At 47.3% G+C, this 24,002-nt stretch overlaps 3 protein-coding genes across 9 annotated transcripts in view; 1 reads left to right on the top strand and 2 right to left on the bottom strand.

Annotated features, from left to right (window-relative positions):
• The first annotated feature begins 69 nt into the window (after positions 1-69).
• The window catches only part of ZBTB8OS (zinc finger and BTB domain containing 8 opposite strand), a 31,231-nt gene continuing 7,298 nt past the window's right edge, over positions 70-24,002 (top strand). Inside the window, exons 1-10 of one of the 4 annotated variants that reach the window (XR_005565748.1) lie at positions 73-241; positions 1,523-1,689; positions 3,465-3,489; positions 4,039-4,160; positions 4,387-4,469; positions 4,976-5,028; positions 5,202-5,238; positions 5,885-6,927; positions 7,022-7,116; positions 14,480-14,591. Coding sequence is in view for 3 of the 4 variants with exons in the window: in XM_039387127.1 (XP_039243061.1) it covers positions 1,602-1,689; positions 3,465-3,489; positions 4,039-4,160; positions 4,387-4,469; positions 4,976-5,028; positions 5,202-5,238; positions 5,885-5,971 (495 nt within the window). In the remaining variant the exon portion in view is untranslated. Of the gene's footprint in view, positions 242-1,522; positions 1,690-3,464; positions 3,490-4,038; positions 4,161-4,386; positions 4,470-4,975; positions 5,029-5,201; positions 5,239-5,884; positions 7,117-14,479; positions 14,592-24,002 lie in introns of those variants that run through there. The other 3 variants (XM_039387127.1, XM_039387126.1, XM_039387129.1) reach the window with 3 other exon arrangements.
• LOC113991790 (zinc finger and BTB domain-containing protein 8A-like) lies at positions 8,402-12,937 on the bottom strand. Of its 3 annotated transcripts, none has more exons than XM_039387124.1 (5): positions 12,806-12,937; positions 11,383-12,344; positions 9,742-9,911; positions 9,183-9,526; positions 8,402-9,021 (listed from the first exon to the last, which is right to left on the bottom strand). In XM_039387124.1, the coding sequence occupies exons 2-5, from the start codon at positions 12,314-12,316 to the stop codon at positions 9,006-9,008; spliced, it is 1,464 nt and encodes a 487-aa protein (XP_039243058.1). In that variant the 5' UTR covers positions 12,317-12,344; positions 12,806-12,937; the 3' UTR covers positions 8,402-9,005. The 3 variants fall into 3 exon arrangements, with proteins under 3 accessions (XP_039243058.1, XP_027584173.2, XP_039243057.1); XM_027728372.2 differs by having other exon boundaries at positions 9,200-9,526; XM_039387123.1 differs by having other exon boundaries at positions 9,212-9,526.
• Positions 15,409-21,711, bottom strand: ZBTB8A (zinc finger and BTB domain containing 8A). 2 transcript variants are annotated; one of them, XM_039387121.1, is made up of 4 exons: positions 21,556-21,711; positions 19,259-20,226; positions 18,652-18,821; positions 15,409-18,270 (listed from the first exon to the last, which is right to left on the bottom strand). In XM_039387121.1, the coding sequence occupies exons 2-4, from the start codon at positions 20,196-20,198 to the stop codon at positions 17,938-17,940; spliced, it is 1,443 nt and encodes a 480-aa protein (XP_039243055.1). In that variant the 5' UTR covers positions 20,199-20,226; positions 21,556-21,711; the 3' UTR covers positions 15,409-17,937. The 2 variants fall into 2 exon arrangements, with proteins under 2 accessions (XP_039243055.1, XP_027584182.2); XM_027728381.2 differs by lacking the exon at positions 21,556-21,711 and having other exon boundaries at positions 19,259-20,479.

Here is a 24,002-nt window from a genome sequence, read left to right as displayed (position 1 = left end):
GGGGACGCGAGCGCGCGCCGCGGTCACGTGGCAGCGCTCCCTGCCCTCAGCGAGAGCCGCCATCTTCCCACCCCCCAACCCCCGCTCGCGGTCTTAAAGGGGCCGCGACCCCCGCGCTGAGGGGGCGGCGGGTTTGGGGTTTGTTCCCGGTTCGCGGTCCCGGTTCCCGAGTGGAAAGAACCGTGACCGCGGTTCCCTCCGGTCACCACAGAGCGTGTAGGAGCGGGATTGGACCCGACCGGTGCGTGTGTGGGCCGAGGCGCGGCCCGCCCTCCCTCCGCATAGGGCTGCCCCTGACGCCTTCGAGTATCCTCGGCTTGTTATTAATTATCTATAACCACTAATTATCTATAGGCATTAATTTCTTCCCTTCCCCCCACACAGTTCGGTGAGGCGGTGAGCTTTACAGGCGTAATATTTGCTGGTTCTGGTCGGCTGCTGAGGGTAACGTGGGGTCTCACCATCCACAGCCAACAGCAAAAATCGCACAGCAAATATCAAATATCGAATCAGTATCTGGGTTTATTTCCCCACAGGAGCCCTGGCTTCTCAGTTTCAGGCTTCTCATTGCAACACACCTAAAAATTGAAGTTGGAAATGCTGTATCTTGCTTCTAAGCCTTGGAATTAAGAACCAACTCCTGTTTAAAAGTAGCCTGGATGTTACGGGATATCTATAAATCTATAATTTGCGTTGTTTGGGGAAGTGTTGGGCTCCTCTGTGGGTAAATCTTAAAATGCACCCAAAAAAAAAAGAAAAAGAAATAGTGACAGTGGTTGTTATGTCTGTAAATCTGGGGAGGAAAATTAATTGCCTTGGAGTTAAGCAGGTTCTTCAGTTTGAGTCTGGTGGACCTGCTAAGGTCAGCTCTGAGAATTAGGCTTTTAAATGGGGGGTTTGGTGCAGTTGTTTGGGTTTTTTCAGGTTTTTTTTAATTAAAAAGAACTGGAAGAAAATGGAATGCAGGAAAACCTCTGCGTTTGTGTGATGGCCAGATTTGCCAAGAATTCGCTTCTGGGGCTGAAGGTTTAAATCTAATCCTTGACCTAAGAGAAAACTAGACTTTTTTTCCCCTGTAAGCCATGTCTAGGGGTTTTTTGGAGGCAGTGGTGTTGCAGGTGGCTGTGGGATGCACAGTGGGCTGAGCTGTAAAATTCAGGAGCGGTCACCTGAAGTATGAAAGTTTCATTCACTTTACAGCTGTATTTTATTATCTGTGGACAGATGGAATGCTCAGCACATTCACAGTAAGGAGGGAGAAACGAGATTATGGCCAGGAAAGCCCAAAGTCCACAATTTCCATAAGGAATGTCATCCCTTGGCTCCCGTGGCCGAACACACTCGTGGGGCGAGTGCTGTGGGGTTGAACTCCCACCTTCTCCCACCTCCCAGCTGGGACAGAAACAACTGAAATTCCGTGTGTTGAGGACTCCTTTGGAATAGCTGAGCCTGTGGCTGAGTGTTCCCGAGGTGCTCTCAGGGGAGAGAGGCTGAACTGAGGAATTCTCCCTGTTCTCCACAGCGTCAGCAGGTTGAGTCACTCCAGGACGTGGCCGTGTTTTCCACCCCCAGGAAGTGAGGGAGAGTTGGATCCCAGGGCCATGGCAGCAGATGAGAGGGATTACAACCTGACAGAGGAGCAGAAGGCTGTCAAGGCCAAATACCCTCCACTCTGTAAGAAATATGAATGTGAGTATTTACAATAATAAACATTTGCTACATATTTTGTATGTTTGATTATATATTTTATACCTAAGTTTTGTATTTTATAATTTTATTACACATTTTATATCTCTTATATATCAGTTTGTATATTTTACCTATTAGATATATTTTACATAGTTTCAAAATAGTTATATATATTTAAAATAATGACTTCCTGATCCAGTGTGTGTGTGACACTGCAATCATGAGGGCACAGAAAATAGCAGGACACAGAGAGAAAGATCTCCAATTTCCTTTGTCACAGACAAATGCTTTTCTTGCTTTGGGTGCTAAAAAAATCATGGTAAAAATAAATTACTAAAGTGTCACCTTGAAAACTTTCCCTGGGTGTCATTGCCTCCAAAAAGCCCTTGACATGACTTATAGGGGATTTTTCTTTAGGGAAAAAAAAAGCCTAGCTTTCTCTTAGGACAAAGATTAGACTGAAACCTTCAGCCCTGGAAGCTCGTGTGGGGCAGATCTGGCTGTCACACAAGTGCCAAGGTTGTCCTGTGTCCCTTTGCTTGCTGATTCTTTTAATAAAACAAACAAAAACCCCTAAAGAACTGTATCAAACATTTATCTCAGACCTGATCACAGAAGTTGTGAATGTTCCTTCATCAGACACAAACCCAAGAATTCCAAGCCATTTCTTAGCAAGGCAGGACATTTTTCTACCTCTCTCATACAGGAAGAGACATTCAAGAGTGTGTTGGTCTTCTCTGTGGTGTTTTTACTCCTACATACTCTACTTAAAGATCTTTATCTCTCCTTTCCCCACCCCTGGAATGGCTTCTAAGAGGATGTCAAGTGAGTAGGTGGCAGCCCAAGGGCCAACTTCAGGCAGGAGATCATTCCCTGTGTGTTTTCCATGTCTGTCTGGAGGGACTGTGCCTATTCCTCTGTTAGAATTTATATTTTTAGGAGGTGTTCAGATCTTTATTTGATAGCAGGGCAGAGATACTGTGACATACTACAGTAGTCACGCAGTTTCCATAACTGGGAGAGGTTTTATCTTTCTTTTTACATGCACTGGAATTTGTTTGCTTTAGAGACTGTTGTTGAGAATCCATTAACAGTGTGTGAACTCTCTAAACAGCATCAGGACAATCTGTTAGCTGAAGTGATCGTAGTGTGGCATTTATTTTGCATCCCAAATTGGTTCTGTCTCTGCCAAAATTTTGGGGTAATTTTGCATTTCTCTCACTCCTCTGAATAAATATAAATGTAAAACTCAATACATGGTAATCATGCTTTATTAGTAAAGTTTGCTTTCTATTTTATACTCCCTACTGTGTTTTAAATTCTTCTCTTTGCCTAATGGGTTTTTTGGGTGTGGACAGGTGTATTTCCTCACTGAGCTGGAAATATTTGCAAATCTCATCCTCTGCATGAATAATTTTCAGTCCTGCAGACTTCAGCATAAACTCTTCAGTCCTGGTTAAAGTTTCCTTTTTATTGCAGTTAACTTGTAGAAGCCTGTTGGGTTACAACAGCTAAACCCTGCACACAGAGCTGGACACAGAGGGCACTCACACAATCACATTAAACAGGGGGGTTTTTATGCTTGGCAGAAATAATCCAAAATTCCCCCTGTGCTGGATTTTTCTAATATACTGCAGAGTTAGATTTGTCATGTCTGGGATGACTGCAGAAAGTTCTTGTTAGAGAATCAGATATCGATGTTATATTTTATATAATCCCTGTTTTTTAAATAATTTTGGTGGCATCATGGCTTTTCTCTTTTTCCTTCCCCTCAGATCTGGATCACACAGCAGATGTCCAGTAAGTGTTGGGCAGCTGGGATTTCTCACTGTGATAAACTCATTGTTTCTTGCACTGCTGTAAGTCTGGAGTAACTGCCAAAGACTGGTTGTAGGTGTAACACCTGGTGGAACTATGAAATGTCACTCACTGGGTGTTTTGGGGGTAAATTTTGCTTCTGCTTTTGGGAGAACACAGAATCATGTTCAGTTCCTTTTCTAATATTCCAGCAGTGCTTCTGACCAAGCCTGTGTGTTATTTGGAAATGTCTTTTGAAATCTCATTTTCACCTCTTTTAAACCAAATTTCTTCTGCCTAGTCTGCTTGTGCAGCCATCAATTAACCATATCAAGGAAGAATTTCCTTGGTGGCTGTAAAACATTTATTTTCCATATTCTAAGAAGCTCTTCTCACAAACCCTTCCCTTTCTGGAAAGCAAGTTTTGTTTGTTTGTTTGTTCATTCAGCTCCTCTGCATGAATTCTCCCGTTCTCATTGTTCTGGTTGCTCCCCTGCAGGTTGCTTTGGGGTTATTTCTCTTTGTGCAGTGAGTTGTCCCATGTCCTTTTAGGCTCCATGCCTGGGGGGACACGTTGGAGGAGGCATTTGAGCAGTGTGTCATGGCCATGTTTGGCTACATGACGGACACAGAGACCGTGGAGCCCGTGGATACAGTAGAGGTGGAGGCAGAAGGTGAGGCTGTGTTGACTTTTCATGGGGGGAGTTATGAAACCTGAGGGGAAAAAGGTACCAAAAATCTGAATCTTTACATGAGATGGCACTGCACTTAATTAAAATATAATTAAACGTCACTAATCTGAGTCTTCTGATAAGCTGAACATCTGATGGATGTCCTCTTAAAAAGTGTTTGGATGTTCTTGCTGAGGCAACAACTGACATCTCTGCTTCAACCATGCAGGGCACGACATGTTGTCTCTCCTCTTCCACCTCCTGGATGAGTGGCTGTATAAATTCAGTGCTAATGAGTTCTTTGTACCCAGGGTAAGTGTCCTGGTTTGATCCTTTTCCATCTGTAGGACAAGGCTGTTCCCTGATAATACCAGCTCTGATAGAAATGGTGTTTTAGGGAAAAAAAAAGGAACATGACAAATACAAGGCCAGGCTGGACAGGGCTTGGAGCAACCTGGGCTAGTGGAAGGTGTCCCTGCCCAAGGCAGGGGGTGGGACTGGATGAGCTTTAAGGTCCCTTCCAACCCAAACTGCTCCACAATTCTCTGATTCTGTTTCAGCACAACATGTGGGGAACTGGAACTCCCAGGGCAGAAAAACTCGAGAAATCATTAAGCTTTGTTACCACAAGCACCAATTATTAGCTGCTGTTACACGTTCTGCTGCCTTGGTGTTCCAAGTAGCAGTGTATGTCAGGTTCTCTGGTTTTACATTCCACCTAAACAGTGAAATATGAGCCTTACAAGTAGGGCTTGCTGACATTTTCTGCCTGAAGGTGGGAGATGTGACTGAAATATTTCTCCTCCCTTTTTCTGCAGGAGGTGAAAGTGCTTCACATCGACCGAATGCAATTCAAAATCAGATCAATTGGGTGAGCTTAAACCATCATCTAAAAAGTGGAGGATGGAGTTGTTTGTTTTTTTTTTTTGCTGCTTTTGAGGCTCTAAATGAAAATCTCACTGCTCTATACTCATCAGTGAAGCTAATTATCGCATTTGGTGAACACTACCAAAGTTCCAACCTCTCTTCTTTTTGCTTTTAAAGGTGGGGAGAAGAGTTCTCTTTAGGCAAACACCCACAGGTATGCAGTGGTTCCTCTGTCCATCTTTTCCATTTAGGAGGGGGAGGTGTGGTGTCTTTTAAATCAGAGTCCTCCAGGGATCCAAGTACAAACATGACTGGGTGGAATCACAGGCACTAAACTTTTGGGGTTTTTTTTTTGTGAATGTGTTCCTTAAACTGTTGACCTGAGCCTGACTTCTCCTCAGCACTAGCAAAACTCAACAGTTGGCTTTGGTTTTGTGATGCTGATAACACAGAAAACCAACCATTATTCAGAATGTGCACGTGGGTTTGGGTTTCACACTATTGGCACAGCCTCTGGCTTAGCCAGTTTTTGCTTCTTTCTTCTTTTTTCCCCCCTAAAGAACTGCCAGAAGCAAATCCTGATCTCCTACCAGCTCTTTAGCTCTGTCACTTTTAGCACAGCACGTGGGGATGGTCTGTCAGAGGCAAGAGGAGAAATTTGTGGCGTTAAGAGGCAGTAAAATAAAGGAAGAGCTCCTTTTTTTTTTTAATAGCATGGCATTTTTCTTATTAGTCAGTTTTTTGGGGGAGAAGATCTATGAAACTGGATAGCATTTGAGGGAAGTGGTAAGAACTATGTGTTAGGAACTGTGACAAAGGAGATCATTTAGAAAATCCCTGGGTTTGTGTCTCTTTTCCAGGGCACAGAGGTCAAAGCCATCACTTACTCAGCGATGCAGATCTGTGAGGATGAAAAGCCAGAAGTCTTTGTCATCATTGATATTTAAAGCAAGAAAAAGTATGGCCAAGTGGATATTATGGGCTGGCAAAAGTCCCCTAAAACTGTAATCCCTGTGAAAGTAACCAAGGAATTGGGCAGTTAAAATCATAAATTGAAGGGAGTAACTGCAGGGAATGTCAGCCAGTGTTTTCATGTGAAGATGGTGAGACAGAAAATAAAAAGAACTAGTTGGGGGTTTGGGGGATGTTGAGAAGAAGAGATCTGTAGGAGTTGGAAATCTCCCAGGAATGCTGGTATTCTGTATGAAATACAGAAATTAGTGGAGGTCCTAACTAAAATGCTGCCTTTTTGTAGGGTGGCAGGAGAAAATGTTCATCTACGTGATGTCCTTTGCAGATTTCACTGTTCTAATTCTGAGCTGACATCCCTCCTCCATTTTATACAAATCCCAAATAGCTGCAGTGGCTCAGATTTAATGTGGAAAAAAATCTGACTGTCGAAAAGACACCTAAAAAAAAAAAAATTAAACCAATTAAAAAAACCAAACCACCACACCTTTAAAAGTCGTGCCAGCAGGTGGTGCTGAATTGCTGTAAATAAATTTCCACCTGAAATCCTAAAGCATGTGACCATGTACCTGGAACCCTCATATCACCTCTGATCCCCCTGAAAAGTTGGCAGCTCTGCCAGGAGATGCACCAGGTTGGAAAGGGGTGCCCCAGGCTCTCTGCAGCTTCACTCCCAACTGTGTCTTGTGAAAAAGGATTCTCTTTATAATAGCAGATGGTTTGGATCACCCTTTAGAAAGGACAATGAAGAGAGTCCTTTAATGTCAAAGGATTATGGGCTTCACTGAATCAAAATTAATCAAGGATAATGGAAAGTGTGTTTTGTCTTAAATCACAGGTTGGCAAAGGTGTGTTACCTGCCATTGCTATTTAAATGTGGGGAGCACAGCCCTGACCTGTTATTGTGAATGCTTCACGTGCCTCAGCTCTGGAGGTAATGTCTTACCTTGCAAAGTCAGCTTAAATAGATCTGGTTTTGTTTCCATATTGTAAAGACTGAGGGATAAAAACCCCTCTTATTTTTTAAGCGTGCCGAAATAAAACTGGGACTGAAAGGAGCCGTGGATTTGTGTGTGATTTTTGGCTGGCCAATCCAGACACTTGTACTTTGCTCCCTGCTGAGGTGAGTGGACTCTTTTCTGAGGGCATCAGTGGGGCTGTGGGGAGGTGGGTGAGGGGCTGAGGGCAGCGCTGGGGCAGCCTTGCCTTTTGTCCAGCTCTCTAAAAGGCGAGGAAAAAAACGAACAGAGTTAAATTTTAACTTTGGAGACCAATGCTGAGATGCCTCGTGTGCCTCTGGCTGCAGCAAGTGAAGTGCTCTGCTTTTTCAAGTGCTGGCAGGAACTTGCTAGAAAAACATTTGGAATGAACTAAGTAAGTGTTACTCATCTGTTTCTTTTTCAGTATTTATTAAGTGCTTGCTGCAAAACAGGCCTCAAATCCGCCTTGTTCCATTTGCAGGGGCAGGTTTTAGCTCACAGTGTTGTTCTCCCAGGGCTCTACAGGAGCCCCATGCCTTGGCTGCAGCCTCTCACCGAGCTGGGGACCCACTGAGACAATTAACTGGGTAATTAAAAAACATGCTCAGACTGCAAACCCTTCTGGGGGTACCAAAGGATGCTGTTCATGGAGGAAGGTTAGATGAGTTTAAGGGCAGAGTGGTGAAGTACTTGGAAAAGACCTGCATTGGTGGTTCCCAAAGGTACAAATCCCAAGGCAAGGAAAACCCTTAAATTGAAAAAGGCTGGAGTTTGGGAGAGTTGGGGAATTGGTATGCAGGCTCACCCCATTCTCCTGGTTTAATGGCAACTCTTGGAGAACCTGGATGTGAATCAATAGGCCTGTTCTCAGATTCCCTGCAGGGAATTTTCACTTGCTTGGCAGTAACCTCAGGCTACAGATGCTGCTACCAGGAAAGAAAACACGGCACCAGGCGAGACATGAGACCAAACAGTGGCTCTTTATCAACAGTACCCACTGGGAGTGCCATTCTCTGCTCCCAGGCAGAATGTTTGTACTGTACACTCCCCCTGAGATGTAATTTTTCTAATCATTTTACCACTGAGCATTTTGAGTTTCTGTACCAAGTGCAGGTTCTCTGATCCAAATGACTGGGGGAAAAAAACACCGTTAGTAAAAAAGCTGAGGAGGCTCCAGAATTACAAAGGTTGCTTTGCCTCTGAGGGATTTTGTCCTTAGAAACAAATGTTTTTTATGCTGTCAAGCATCCTAAATTTGTATGAGCAGAAAAACCTTTCTTGAAGTAGCTCCGTGATCTAAACCACAACTGTCCCACTGAAATTAAACTTGGCATCTTTATTCCTAGAATAAGATAGAACAGGAGTTTAAGGAAATCTTGCACCAGTCCTGAAAAAAAAAATAATTAAGGAAAAAAACCTGACAAGGTATTTCCAGTGATTGCACTTTTATTTCCTTGGAACCACGTTGGTGTATCTTTCTATAAAATTCACAGTACAAAAGAGGCAAAGTCATACTACCCAAGTGCACTACATATGCTCTGGTCACTACTCTACTCTGGCTGTGGGAATTCTTTAATCATGCTTTTCTCAACTCTAAGAAGCAGTTAAGTTCACTTAAAAAAAAAAAAGAAACAAAAAAACCAAAGATCTGGTCAATAAGTTCTTCAGCAGGAAGAATTCCACTTGTTTCCTTTGCTCCTTTCTTGGGAAGTTTTTGAAGTGTATGTACAAGTTAATTACAATGCCAGCGTTTCTTAGCTGCTCACTTCAGTAAGACTTTCTCAAAGCAAGTTTGCAGTCTTTGCTTTGTAAAAAATCTGTATCATACAGAACCTTTGTAGAACTGTAGGTTGGTTCCTGCTTTCACTGTGAGCAGGAGCTCTGGGCAAGTCCTTGATGAAATATAACCCAATTCTTCTAAATAGTTTCCAGATAATAAGTGAGGAGATGAACTGTGATGATCCTTGTGGGTCCCTTCCAACTCAGGATATCTTATGATTCTCAGTACTTTCTGGATGATATTTAGAAGCAGTTACACTGTTCCATGTCTGCAAGTACAAAACAACTTTGTTTTAGCCCAAATTTTGCTTCTCAAAATAGAATTTCAGCAATACTTCATTTCAATTCAAGTAGCAAACCAGCATTTAGTCGGTAGGACGCGAGCAATTTAACCTCGAATACAACGAGTAACAAGTACACAAATATCTACCTAAGATTTGGTTTCACCTTTTCCTCTACCTCATCTGGAACATCATCATTAGTGTGTCGGACAACCAAATTATACGGCTCCTCCTCCGCTGTCTCTTCATCTGATTTCTGCTCCTCCTCCTCCTCCTCCTCCAGAGCCCATTTGGGGCGTTTGTTCCCCGCGGAAGAGGAGACAAGGGAATGTCCTGCATCGAAATCCTCGGGGGTGCTGCTGTCCAAACTGGCTTCTGCCAAGCACTTGTGGCACAGTCTGTAGCGCCGCGTCCCTTGCTGGACCACGCAGCCCGTCAGCTCCGTGACTTGGCGCTTGCACTTCCTGCAGATCAGTTTGCCGGCCTGGTGGATCTGGAGAGGGATCCGGAAAAAAAAAAAAGGACATTTTAACAAAATTTTAAACGCGATCCGCCAAGTTAAATGATGAATAATTAAGGTCGACGACGCGCAGCTTCGAGGAAGCTTTTGGGGCGCCGGCGCTGGAAACGCCCGGGCGGCTCGCACCAGCGGAACCCTCCGTGGGTTTATCTGCCGGGATGTATCCCAGCGGGAAGGCCGGACCGTACCGTTTGGAAGTGGTTGCGCAGGTGCTCCAGGCGGGTGAACCTCTTCCCGCAGGCCTCGCAGGGGTACGGCCGCTCCCCGGTGTGGCACCGCAGGTGCCGCTTCAGGTCCGCGCGGCGCTTGACGGTGTGAGTGCAGAACGGGCACTTGAACCTCATGCGGGGCAGGTCACCTGCCGGGGGGGGGGCACAGGGGAGGGCTGTCAGCTCGGAAAGGGGCAGTTCCTGCTCCGGCAGCAAATAGGGAAAACCCCCAAATATTTTATATAAGCGTATTATGTGTTGTCAGAGTCATTAACTCGGTTGGTTGGTTGGTTGGAACTATTAGCAGTGCTAATAGTGCCAAGGCTGTGGGTTTGATCCCCACATGGACCACTGATGATCCTTGTGGGTCCCTTCCCACTCAGAATATCATGTGACATGATGTAACACAGTGCCATGGTCTAGCAACTGCAGCAGTAGTGGAACAAGAGTTGGACTTGATGATCTCAGAGGTCCCTTCCAACCCAGCTGATTCTATGATTCTATAATATGTAAGATGTAAAATAGAATATATAATGTATGAAATACAATCCACAACAATGTAAAATATGGGCTTTGGGGGTATATACACACGTGTATACACGTGTATGCACATATATAAAATGTATTTCATCTATAAAATGCATTTCGTCTAAAAAATGCATTTCATCTAAAAATGCATTTCATCTATAAAATTTATTTAATCCGTAAAATTTATTTCATCCGTAAAATTTATTTCATCTCTAAAATGTATTTTATCTCTAAAATGTGTTTCATCTCTAAAATTTATTTCATCTCTAAAATGTATTTCATCTCTAAAATGTATTTCATCTATAAAATATATGAAATAGATAAAATATGTGAAATAGATAAAACACCTGAAATATATAAAATATATTTAATATGTAAAATATATCTATCCCCCCCCCAAGCCCGTTCTTCTCACTGAGCATGTTAAATGGCCATTTTAAAGTGTTTTTTCTATCTTACTGGGGCTATTTTTTAGACATACAGATGATCATAAATATGTAGCTATTATATATATTTGTACTGTCTGAACCATTAGCTTTTCCATCAGCTAATGGTTCATAGCTTTGACGTTTATAATCTCTGTTTAATATATCAGGGTGCCTAAAGTCTTCAGAATATGCCATTACAATATGAATAATATGTTCATTCCCAAAAGAATATACATGAGAATAGACCTGTCATCTTTATCCCACCCTCTCAGGCAGATGCTGACAGTCCATCAGGAGCTCAGATGCTTTATGTTTGTGGCCAAACAGGCACAAAGTTTGGGCTGGTTGGACCCCAAGGGAAATGCAACCTCCCAGCAGTGCCAGGACCTCTCACGTGAAGGAATTGAGTTGGATTGAGGTTGAACTATTAGTGCCAGGTTTGGGGATCTACAAGAGAAATTCAGTCCTGGGTAATGCTCTCCCATCCCACTTCCCATGCCCTGTTCTGGCTGCAAAGTCATTCCTGAGCAGATAAATTCACCTCTATGTCTAGGCACTGTTTTGGTTTCCATGCAGCCCTACAAACTCTCTCCAAAACATCACCTGAATCCTCCTGGATAAAGCCAAACTTTTCCAAACCGTTCCTCTTTTTTTTTTTTTTTACCTTCGTTCCAACTACTCATTACACCCAAAATCGTGGGCATCGAGGTGTACAGTTCTTCTGCCTTTAACTCCACGAACTCGGGAGTTCTGGAAAGTTCTTGTTCTAGCTGAGTAACAGACCATCTCTTGGGTACCGCCTCCGAGCCGCGATGACACCCGTAATCATCTCGACCCACGTCGTTCTCTGCATCAAACTCGGCCTCCTCCCCGACCCTGGAAGTGGGGCTGGAATCCGAGGCGCCGGCTCTGTCCGGTTTGCCCTGTCCCAAATCCCGGCTCTGGGACAGGCCCAGGTGCTTCCGGCGCTTCCTGCCCGAGCCCTGTTTTCTGCCTCTTTTCGACAGCTGGGTCTCTGCCCGCTGCAGAATCACCTGCGAGGACAGGTAGCTGCCGTAGCTGCTCCAGGAGTTTTCGTTCACGCCGGGCTTTTCATCCGGGACGGAGTAGGAACGCCGGGGGTTGCTCTTTGCTTTCCTCCTGGAGCGATAAAGGGCGGGACGGGCAGGCTCAGTGCTCGTGCTTTTGGCCGAGAGGCTGAGGTAATGATCCTTCTCCTTTTCATTAATATCCAGGGAGGACTTGATGAAGGTCTTACAGACACTGAGAATATCTGTCATCTGCAGGTAGCTGGCAGCTGACATCACCTCGATCACATTCTGACCGGTTAAAGACAATATCCCTGAATACACAAAGTCCAGGATAACCATGAACGTCTCTGGAGAGAAGACCTCGAATGTAGCTATTGTTGGCTGACTCGTCTCCTTCGAGCTCTGTGAAAGGAGCATTTTGAAGTAGCCGCTGCTGGCAAACAGCACATTGCGATGGGCTTTGAAGACCTTTCCCTCCACCAGGATGTTGCAGTCACAGAACAAGTCCTGCTTCCGCTGTTCGTTCAGCTGCTCCAGGAGGTGAAACTGGTGAGAAGAAATCTCCATCCCAGGCGGGGAGCGAGAGGAGGGTTTGCTGTAAAGGGAAAAAACATCATCGTGACAATCTGCATCAGCGTTGCTGAACCCTTATCTAAAGAGACGAGCTCCAATTCAAAAAACGTTATCACATTCCCAGCGTATCTCCCAAGCCCCTGCGGCTGCTACAGGAACACGAGAGAAGAAACTTAACAACTCCAGAAGAGGCGGAAAGACGCGCCAGCGGGGATTACTTAGTATCCCGAAAGAACGAAGATCGCATCCGCCAAGGCGTTAATGGTTCTCGGACCGAGCGGGAGCGCTCGGCCCTCCCGCCGTGGGCAGAGCCGCGGCCGACGCGGGTGCGCGGCGGGCTCAGCCCCTGCCCGGCGCACCGGGGGCCGCTCTCGGTGGCCTCCGTCCCTCGGAGTCGTTCCCTCTGTCCCCGGGACGCCCGACGGCGCCGGACCCGCCCGCCCGAGCGCTCCCCATCCCCATCCCCATCCCCCGGGCACGGACCGCCCCGGGGCCGGACGCGCCGCCCGCAGCCTCCCTCGGCGGGCTTTGCCGCTCCCTCGGTGCCGCCGCCGCCGCGCGATGCCCGGCGGTGTTCCCGGTCCCGGTGTTCCCGGTGTTCCCGGTGTTCCCGGTGTTCCCGGCGCTCCCGCTCCCGCACTCCCCGCCCGCCCCGCGCAGCCCTTTGTTGCCGCGCCCGGGGCTGCAAATGGCGCCCGCCGGGGCTGCCGCGTCCCCTCCCGACCCGCCGCCGCTCCGGTGCTGCCGCCGCCGCTCCCGCCGCCCGCCCGCTCCTTCCCACGGGTGTGCGGGGGGGGGGCAGAAGGGCCGCTCGCCGGGCGCTGCCGCGGGTTTCGTGAGGGGGGATCCCCCCCCGGGGGCCCCGCCTCGGGGCTCGCCGTGCCTTTGCAAGGCGACGCCGCCGCCTCCTCCTCCTCTTCCCGCAGCCCCCCGCGCCCCGCCAGCCCGAGCAAAAGGGGGGAGAAGAAACAAAAGGTATTTGCTGACGTGGGCGTTGGACACGGACGCCCGAGGGCTGGGGACACACAGTTTAAAGGGGCAACGCACCCCGTTGGAAGCCGCAGACCCGGCGCCCGCCCCGTCCCCGGCGCCCCGCGGGTACCCGCGGGATGCTCCGCAGGCCCTCCCGCACACCCGGGTTTGTGAAAGCCCGGCCCGGGATAGCTTTGTGTGTGTGTGTCTGTCTGTCTGTGTGTGTGTACCTTTGAAGGCGCCGCCTGAGTGGGAAGCGTCTGTAGCCCCGCGGTGTGGGATTTGTCACCTCGGCTCGATATCGCGGCGTTTTTGTAACGGAATTTTTTTGGTGCTCAAAGCACTGCGGGAGGGCGGGGGAGGCAGTACGCGGATCGCCCTGCTTTCCGTCCCGTGTGGAAGGCGGAATCAGGATGCCGAACTCAGGATGCCAATCGGGATGCCTGTTAGAGGATGAGACTCTTTCAAATCTTATTCCTCGAGATCATTGAATCATTTTGAGAGGGAACCTCCGCAGTCATGGGTACAGTTCCCTCCTCGGAGCAGGCTGGGAGGACATGGTAAAAACCAGTTCCTATTTGCACAGTCAAGTGTCAGAGAGAACTTCAGTAGTGTTTCATTTAGTCCAACAGCTAAGCCAAGGCAGGGGAAGCTCTTTCCAGCCACTCCTCCCAGTTTTTTCACAAAACCTCTTGTCCTGTGTTCCTGCTGTGTTTAAAATTCTCAATGCACCCAATAAGCCGCCTCTCTGCATTTCACAAGTTAAACAGGATGAAAGGTTACACCAGCTCCCAACATGGAAGGGCTTTAAGTTAAACAGTATAGAAAATATTTAACTAAATGCTATTATAAGATTTTCTTAGTAGCTTGTCGAGTTATACCCATCACTCAACAGACATAACATTGGTACAGATTTGGACCTAATGGAAAAAGTCTGGAGGCAAGGACTGGAGGATTATAAGATCCTTTTCTGCAAAACTCAACCCTTTGGGGCAGAATTAGAGAATTTTTTCTTCTATTTCATTCTTACATGTGTTGCCTCCAACCAACAATAATTAAAATATAAGAAAGGTAGATACTGGTGTGGTAATGGGGTAACTCTGGCAGTGACCAGATGCTTCAGGGAAGAAATGTATATTCCATCATTTTATATCCAACAGAGATTTTTTTTTTTTCCTCCCTAAGTTATCACTGAAAATTTGAGAGGCACCCCAAAATCCTGAAGGATGGAGCATTCCTGGAAGGATACCTGCAGCAGTCAGTGCCAGTCCTCTGTGAGAGCTCTGCGGGCTTAGAGGTATTTTTAAAGATTATTTTAATCTCAATTCTTTAGAACTGGAATAGAATATAAATCAAAAGGTTGGAAAGGGAGATTAATTCTGAGGCTGGGTTGTTTTTTTTTTGGAGTCTGCCCTTTTTTTTTTTTTCTAATTAACTGGGGGAGCAAAGGGACCCAACAGTTGAACCTTTAGGGTAAGGACAAGTGACATTTTTTTGGATAGTAAATACAGATGTTCAGGTAATTTAATGGAAAACAAAAAGATGGGAGATGATGTGAAAGAACTGATCAAGCATCACACAAGTCATAGTTTTACATGGCAGGGAGAATTCTGTAAGAAATACCTGGAAAAGGGGCAAAGAGAATTTTTTAATTCAGCATTTCAGCCTTTGAAAGGATGGCAAGATATTGCCAGAAAACAGGGACAGTTAGAGGTGAGACACTAATCAGAGGATGATGATGGCTTTTTTCTTCACTCTTGACTGTGGTTTGTGAACACAACAATAAACACAAGGCAAGCAAAAATAATCACAAGTTTGGGTTAGAAAAGACCTTTAAGATCAAGTCCAGCACTAAACCTTGTGCCTGAGAGACATGAAGGTGAAAGAAATGCAAGGAAAAAAATTAAAGTCAGTGGGAACATCCCTATATGGTCTTTACTTTCCTCCTTGAAAAGAAGGAAAATGTTACTCTGCTGCTGAGTGGTACATGATCCTCACAGGGATATGAAGAAGACAATCAAGCAATGGCAGGAGGCAAAAATAAAAGAAATACTTTCATTTCGAGAAAAACAAGGAAAACGTGCGACTGGTTATGTAAAATGAAGGACGTAGAAAACAGAAGGCACTTAACATTTATCTCGTCTTGCAATACAAAAATAAGGAAACAACAACCAAAATTAAGGCAACAAATGCAAAAAATGGTAACTTTAAAAAAATATAAAACGTAATTGACCTGTGGGAATCGCAGTCTTGAGCTAAAAATCCAAGCTTAATAAGATACTTTAAAAATGACTACAGATACCTAGTTATGCTACTGAGAATAACATCCACATATAAAACCAGTAAAAGCCCTTGTTTGCCTGGAAAATCAACAATTTATCTGCCTGTGTGTAAAAATTAATTTGTCTTCCTGTGGATAGACTGTTCCACTTGCCCATTTAGAGCCACTTCAGGTCTTGTTCTGAAGCATCTGGTCCTCAGTCTTCTTAGATTTATGGTATCTAATTAAATTGAGTATTGATCCAAAAATCCCTCTGCTTCTAAAAACACCCCCACTATCAAGAAACGCTTAATATTCTGACCTTTACAGTTGGCAGTTAAGATTTCAGGCCTAGAGAGACACTTTATTTTCCCCTCCCCTTAATCCATCCCAAACACACACAGACTAAGCCCAGTCACTTTTTATCCTGGGGACAGCAGGCACTGATACCTGGAATTTATTGTCACACTGTTTAAGGTAAAGGGAAACATCTTGGAATTTGATCCAAGTCGCTCCATATTCTTTGACATATTTCCGTGTTCTCTGATTTAGTTCAGGTTGCTCGGGAATATTTCTGAGCCGTTTGGTAACAGGCATTTCAGGAGTGGAAAAAAAAAAAAAGCTCCAAGAAAATTAAATGTCTGTTTTCACACCGAGTCCATTTCTGGGCTGCTGACCAAGTGTCAAATAAAATCGAGGCCAGTGTAAGTCTTGTTTGTAAAGATGTTCTCATGGTGGTCATCAGAAAGTTTTGTAACTTCTCCCCTCCAAGTCCTAAGCCAGTGATGGTGATTTTTGTAGGACTGATAAAAAAACCATTTCTTGTTTCCTTGGGACATCCAAGCAGGATGATTCCCATCAGCCTGGAATGTCTGAGGGGAGGGTGCTTAGTGCTTACACTGAGCACTAAGGAAGCACTTGAGTTATCATTTAAGAGACCTTGGTCACCTGCAGCCTGGAATGATGGTACTAAAAAAAAAAAATCTCTGGTCATGATGATACTAATAAGGTTATACAGTTTTTACATGAATAAAAATAAAATAGTGATTTTTTTCAGCTGTCCCTGGGAAAGATTATATAGTGTATATATATATATATATACATATGGGATTGTTCTGTAATAAACCCCGGGGTTCAGCCAAACATGCTTACAAAGCTGTAAAAAAAGAAACAAATTGGAGTTTTCTAAGTCTTACAGCCATTGAGTCCCATGATCCCGGGATGAAGAACTGGAATAACACTCAGGTCTGTCCAAAAAATGCAGAGTAGCAGCACCCTGGGAGCATCTTCTGCTCCTCTCTCCTTTACAGTGCTGGGTAAGATAAACTCACTAAGCAACACAACAAAGTGGCTTATTTTGTTAGAGGAGTCAAATTTCTTCATCGTTCCCGACCTCTTGTAGCCTAATTGTAGGTGAAATTACACAAATATGATGCCTAGAACTTCCAGCACATCTTGTTCTCATGTTGTACAGGCTGGAGAAGGCTCACAGGATGGAATATCCTGAGTTGGAAAGGACCCACAAGGATCAGCCAAGTCCAGCTCCTGGCCCTGCACAGGACAACCCCAACAGCCCCACCCTGTCTGGCACTTTTGAGAGGTTTTTTAACAAAAGAGAGTATTTTATTAGTGTTTATTAAAACAGCCCAGTCTGAGAGCCCAATTTTGAGAACGAAACATCTACTGGCATCAATTAACGATCCATATTTATAATTAATTTGTCTCTGATGTGTTGACTAGGACTAGCATTCATGTGCTTATTTTCTTGTAAAGAAACAGGTCTTGAGCGAGTGATCTGCTAAAGATTTGCCTTATTCTAATAAATTTTACAGGAGTCCTTTTCCAGACAAAAGTGCCAAAACATTTTACATGCTCTTTCTTAATTAGCTGCCTTTTTCCTTATGAAGAATAACATGGAATTTCATGGAAGATTCTCTTCCCTTCTGAATACTGAAGGGAGGTTGTCTGGTTTGGGGAGGGGTCTTTACACTTTGTTTATCACCCCATGACATAAACCCCACATCCCTACAAGTGTAAAAAGTGGGCAATTCGCAGCACTCTGCGACTGTTTTTAAATACTGAGACCTCACTCCCTTGAAAAAAGGCTTTGAGACGTGCCCCACCGTCTGCTATAAACAGTTATCCATGGAATACTGCAGTTTCCTCCTTCATCCACTATTTAAGGATGGATTCTTTCTCGTGAAGCAAAGTATTGAGGGTTCTGAGAACAAACCAGACCGGACTCAGCGGCGCGTCCATAAATACATGCAAGCCTGGACCTGTTCAACCACATGTCTCTGTAGGATTAACAACAGCTGGTGGAGGGTGTGTGTGGTCAGTACATTCTCCCTCTTCCGCGGGACTCCCGATTCTCCTCTTGCAGCTACCTAATGTTTGGTTTCACGTCCTTCTCGTCCGCCTCGTCCTCGCTGTCGTCGACTTGCTGGATGACCAGGTCGGTCGACCCGTCCTCCACTATCTCCACGTCAGACCTGTTGTCTTCGCCGTAGTGCCACCTGGAATCCTTGTCCCCGTCCTGTGGGAATTCCAGGGGTGCCTCAGCCTCCAAGTCAATGCGGATACTGTCTATGCCGGCCTCGGCCAGGCACTCGTTGCACAGTCTGTACCGGCGCGTCCCCTCCTGCACCACCTGCCCCGTCAGCTCCGTCACGTGCCGCTTGCACTTCCTGCAGATGGGCTTGCAGGCCTGGTGGATCTGGGAAAAGCCACACGGATAGTTTGGATACAACACCCACAAAGGTGACAAAAAAAAAGCAGGGTGGGAGTAGCGTCAAAATAGCGGCGTTAACTCGCTTTGAGGGACATCAAACGTTAAACTGCCCCATCCCCGGCACTGTAGCTGCCCACTGAAGCTCCTTTACAGCACCTCTGCAAACCACCAACTAACCAAGAGATTCCTCCCCCCCTTTCCTACAAATTAGGCTTCAAATTGCCTGCAGCAAAACCAAATTAATTTTCTATTACCTCTTTCTTTTACGGGAGTCGATTCTATCAACCAGATACGCTCACACTGTGTTTTAATTAGGCAGGGTTTGCACATTAAACAAAAAATCAGGCAGTTCTTAAAAGTACATACTGTTCGAAAATGGCTGCTGAGGTGATCCAGCCTGCTAAACCTCTTCCCACAGGCCTCACAGGGGTACGGGCGCTCTCCTGTGTGACAGCGAAGGTGACGCTTCAGGTCGGCTTTTCTTTTCACCACGTGGCTGCAGAACGGGCACTTGAACCTCATCCTGGCCAGGTCGTCTGTCAGGAGATAAATTAAAACCCCAAAAACGAAGTCATAATGTGTCACGTCATGTCACGCTTCGGGAAAAGGAATTTTATGAGCAGAATAGCACGTGGCTTTTACTTATTAAAAAAAATATTACCGTAGGTCCTTTCGAGCACAAATATCCTGTGTTTTCCTGTAAATTACGCAGGAGTGTAACAAAGGAGGAGTGGACCATTAGCTGTGTTATCACAGCCCAGGCAAGGCCAGGCTGGATGGGGCTCTGAGCAACCTGGCCTCGTGGAAGGTGTCCCTGCCCATGGCAGGGGGGGTGGAAGGAGATGGTCTTTAAGGTCCCCTCCCATCCAAACCATTCTGGGATTCTACGAAAATGAGGTTAAAAATATCCCAAAAGGTCACAAGCTAGATTTACTTCGAAAGGTTGGTTTAACACCCCAGGTACCCTGCTCACCTTCGGCCCAGTTTCCCATGACTCCGAGGATGGAGGGCATGTTCCCGTACTGCTCGTCAGCCTTGGAGGACTTGGATTTGCCAGAGGGACGGGGCGACTCGTGCTCCTGCTGCGACACAGCCAAGCCCCTCGGCATCCCCTCGGAGCCCTGGCCGTACTGGTAGCCCACGTGAGGAGCTTCAACCTCCGTGTCGATGTGAACCTGCTCCTCGGGCGGCGCGGGGTGGCCGGCGGGCTCGGCAGCCCTGTCCTCCAGCTTGCTGGATTTGTAGTGGGGGATGTCCGAAGGCTGCTGCAGTCCCAGGTGCCGGGATTTCTTGACGGAATCCTGCCGCTGCTCGTGTTTGGACAGCTGCTGCTGGGCGTTCCTCTGAGAAGCAGGGTAGTAGTTGAAGTTGCTCCAAGTGTTTCCGCCCATCATACAAGTCCCTGGGTCTGGGCTGGAGTGGGAATGGGGGGGGCTGCTCTCTGCCCTCCAGCCCCCGCCGTACACGCAGGATCGGTCCACGCCGTTGGAACTCACATCTTTGTCCGAGAGGCTGAAGTAACGATCCTTCTCCTTCTCACTGATGTCCAGCGAGGACTTTATGAAGGTTTTACACACGCTGATAACGTCGGTCATCTGCAGGTAGCTGGCGGCCGACATGACCTCGATGACATTCTGACCAGTGAGAGACAGTTTGCCCGAATACACGAAATCTAGGATGACCGTGAAGGTGTCAGGAGAAAAGGCCTGGAAGGTGGCAGTCGTGGACTGACTCGTCTCCTTCGAGCTCTGTGAAAGGAGCATTTTGAAGTAGCCGCTGCTGGCAAACAGCACATTGCGATGGGCTTTGAAGACCTTTCCCTCCACCAGGATGTTGCAGTCACAGAACAAGTCCTGCCTGCGCTGCTCATTCAGTTGCTGCAAGAGGTGAAACTGGTGAGAAGAAATCTCCATCCCAGAAAAGAGGAAACGAAACGTCGCTCTAAAAAAAACGAAGAAAATAATTACACTCTTGACTTCGGCGCCCTGCGACTCAGCCAAAGACTCCAGACACGATTTTATGGACATCTTTCGAAAAATATAATCTCATTTACCGAAACCTATAATTATATTTAAATCACGATACACACAACCGGAGACTCATTTTCCAAGAGAACGCGACAAAGCCAAGACCGCGTTATTTGGCAGAGGAGGGTGTGCTACAGCTGGGAGCATCTCCATCCCTGGATGCGGGGCTGGATATGGGAGTGGATGTGGGGTTGGATGCGGGGCTGGATGTGGGGTTGGATGCGGGGCTGGATGTGGGGTTGGATGAGGGGTGGGATGTGGGGTGGGATGCAGAGTGGATGTGGGGTGGGATGGAGAGCTGGATGTGGGGTTGGATGTGGGGTGGGATGTGGGGTTGGATGTGAGGCTGGATGCAGGGCTGGCTGTGAGGCTGGATGCAAGGTGGGATGCAGGGCTGGATGTGGGGATGGATGTGGGGTGGGATGTGGGATGGGATGAGGGGTAGGATGCAGAGCTGGCTGTGAGGCTGGATGGGGACTGGATGCAGGATGGGATGCAGGGCTGGATGTGGGGTTGGATGTGGGGCTGGATGGGGGGTTGGATGTGGAGCTGGATGTGGGGTGGGATGTGGGGTTGGATGTGGAGCTGGATGTGGGGTGGGATGCGGGGCTGGATGCGGGGTGGGATGCAGGGCTGGCTGTGAGGCTGGATGTGGGGCTGGATGGGGGACTGGATGCAGGATGGGATGCAGGGCTGGATGTGGGGCTGGATGCGGGGCTGGATGCGGGGTTGGACGTGGGGTAGGATGGGGGCTGTATGCAGGGGGCTGTATGCAGGGGGCTGTATGCAGGGCTGGATCCGTGCCGCCCGCGGGGGGCTGCGCAGCCTTCAGGCAGCTCCGACGAGACGAGCAGCCAAGAGCCAGCTGCGGCTGCGGCCGCGGCCGTGCCCGTCTCTTCTTCCCTCATCGCCCCGCTCCGCCCGGGCTCCGCTCTCTCTCCCTCTCTCTCTCTCTCTCTCTCTCCAAGGCACCGGCATCCACCACCACCCAAATCAGCCGCTCGGTGCCCGACAGCGCCGGACCCACCGCCCGCTCCCGCAGCCCTTTGTTGCCGCGCCCGGGGCTGCAAATGGCGCCCGGCGGGGGGACGCGGCAGCTCCGGCGGGCACCGAGCGGCTCCGTCCGGAGCCGCTCGGTGCCCGCCGGAGCTACCGCGTCCCCCCCCCCCCCTCACCCTCCACCGCCGCCTCTCCCCGTGTCCCCCTTCCCCGCCCCAAACCCCCGCCGCCCTGCCCGGCCTACCGGGTGTGCGGGAACCAGCGCTCGGGTGTCGCGGGCGCTGCCGCCGCCGGGCCGGGGGGGGGGGGGGGGGGGGCGGCGAGCGGGCGGGTTTCGTGAGGGGGGATCCCCCCCGGGGGCCCCGCCTCGGGGCTCGCCGTGCCTTTGCAAGGCGACGCCGCCTCCTCCTCCTCCTCCTCTTCCCGCAGCCCCCCGCGCCCCGCCAGCCCGAGCAAAAGGGGGAGAAGAAACAAAAGGTATTTGCTGACGTGGGCGTTGGACACGGACGCCCGAGGGCTGGGGACACACAGTTTAAAGGGGCAACGCACCCCGTTGGAAGCCGCAGACCCGGAGCCCGGGATGCCCCGCAGGGGATGGGGATGCCCTACAACGCCGCCTTTTCGCACCTTTTATCTACAGCGGTGACCCCAAATCCTTCCCCCTTTTCTCTTGCGGCTCCCTCCGAAGGACGTGTGACATCTTCTTTTCTCTGTCGGGATCTGTTATCTCTGGGTCTGAAAGGCGAAACCTGAACCTCTCTCGCTTTCTCCCCTTCCAAGTTTGGTTATCTTTTTTTTTCCTTCCTCTTCTTACCACCAGGGCCTTTTTTTCCCGTGCTTTTCGCACCCCAGTTATATCCCATAAATATTTATTTTCCCATGGAAGCCGTTCTGCCTTAACCGTGTCCTTTGTGTCCTTTTTGCCCTTCCCTTCCATGAACTGCAGACATTCCATCCAACCTGGCCTTGGACACTCCCAGGGACGGGGAAGCCACAGCTTCTCTGGGCAACCTGTGCCAAGCTAGGAGGGCACAGTTTCTCTGGGCAACCTGTGCCAGGGCCTCCCCACCCTCACAGGTCTCTCTTTCAGAGAACAATTTACAAATGACTCTAAAAAACCCAACATTCTTCTTGCTGGTACAACCTCCTCCCCGGATCACCGAAGAGGGTTCTTTGCTCACCCTCTGATGGCCCTTGGCTGCCCTGCTCTGCTTTCCTGCTTTTCTTCCCCCACAAAAAGTCCTTTTCACCAAGGATGGAGACAAACCTGTGGCCCTCATTCCCCCCGAGTGCTGCAGCACCTCACATCTTCCGTGGAAAAAGATGGAAAACCTGTGTGCTTGCCACGAGATTTATATTTCCTCTTTGAAGGAAAACAGTGAAAAGCAAGAAAGGGTTGTTACAGTTTTCACTGACTCAGGATATTCTAAATCAACAGGGAAATACAGTTTTGTTCGTGGATTTTCCAGTATAATTCAAAATTATCTGGAAAGAACATTTGGGAGTCTGTTGCCCCCACGTGCTTTTCCTCCTAGCTCAGGTCAGTGGCTGCTTCCCAGCATGAAAAATGAAAAGCTTTACAGAGTTTAAAAAGTTCAATTAGTATAAAACTACAAAGACTTTGAAAAGCCAAGTCAGTGTTAATAATACAAAAGATTTTCTAAAAAACCCACTTGGCTGGGGTTCAAGTGGACAGGATCCTTTTAGTCCTTTCCTACCAAGAACCTGATTCTTCTTGCAAACTGTCTGTCCCCAGGAATGGATATACCCATTTTTTAATTGGGTTAATTAAGTGGAGATAGTTATTTTGTAATTTTAATCCCAGAAACTGAAACGTGAGCCTTAATCTAGACACTCCCAGGTTTACTCAGTCAACATCTGAATGGTAAAAAAATCAAAGCAACCCTCTCAGAGAGTTTTATTTTCTAGACAATCAAAAAAACTCCAGAATGCTCCAAGATCCACAAATATAGTTCAGTCACTCCTACAAATAAGGTTCAGTTTATAAGAATCTGTCATTGTAACTGGACTAAAGGACTTCAGTTATGAAACTGTCTTACAAAACATCAGGAAATCAAATGACCACGTTTGGAAGATTTACAAGGGCTTGCACCAAGAGGTTAAATGAGCTACAAATACCAGTGCAGCATGTATTCCTCCAGTGAAATACAGTGCAATTATGTGCAAAAATACATTAAAATGTACATTCCTAAACAAAGTCAAGTACATCAAGCTAAGACTTGAAGATATGTCGTTCTGCACGGCCTTTAAAAACCTTTGAGAAAGAGATTGCATTAGAAATAACTTTCCTAAAAACATTATTTTTGATTCTTCACCAAGCACCATTTCAAAACAGCCACATCATTTTCTCAAAGCTTGTAGAGGCTGGATCTACAACGGAAGATTTCAGGGAAAAAAAACACCCAAAAAACTAAGTGGAAAGCACGAGAAAAACAGATTTACATGAACACCCACCCTCCCCCCCCCCAGGTCACAAGAATGTGGGTAAACTACATCCTCTTCTACTACAAAGGCTGAAGGACTCCATAGGAAACAAAGCAGCACAACATGACAATTCCAACAGGAAACACGAGTTTGGTGGTGACTTTCCACGTGGAATGTGCACGGCCAACCCCCCCCTCCCCTCACCCCTCACAGCTCCATTCTCTAGGCACAAGACACACAAGAACA

The sequence above is a fragment of the Pipra filicauda genome, unplaced genomic scaffold (assembly GCF_003945595.2).
Source record: "Pipra filicauda isolate LSUMZ 115617 unplaced genomic scaffold, ASM394559v2 scaffold531_size399970_pilon, whole genome shotgun sequence".
Classification (NCBI taxonomy): domain Eukaryota; kingdom Metazoa; phylum Chordata; class Aves; order Passeriformes; family Pipridae; genus Pipra; species Pipra filicauda.
The sequence above is the reverse complement of the archived record's forward strand: the minus strand, read 5'-3'. Positions and strand labels throughout refer to the sequence as shown.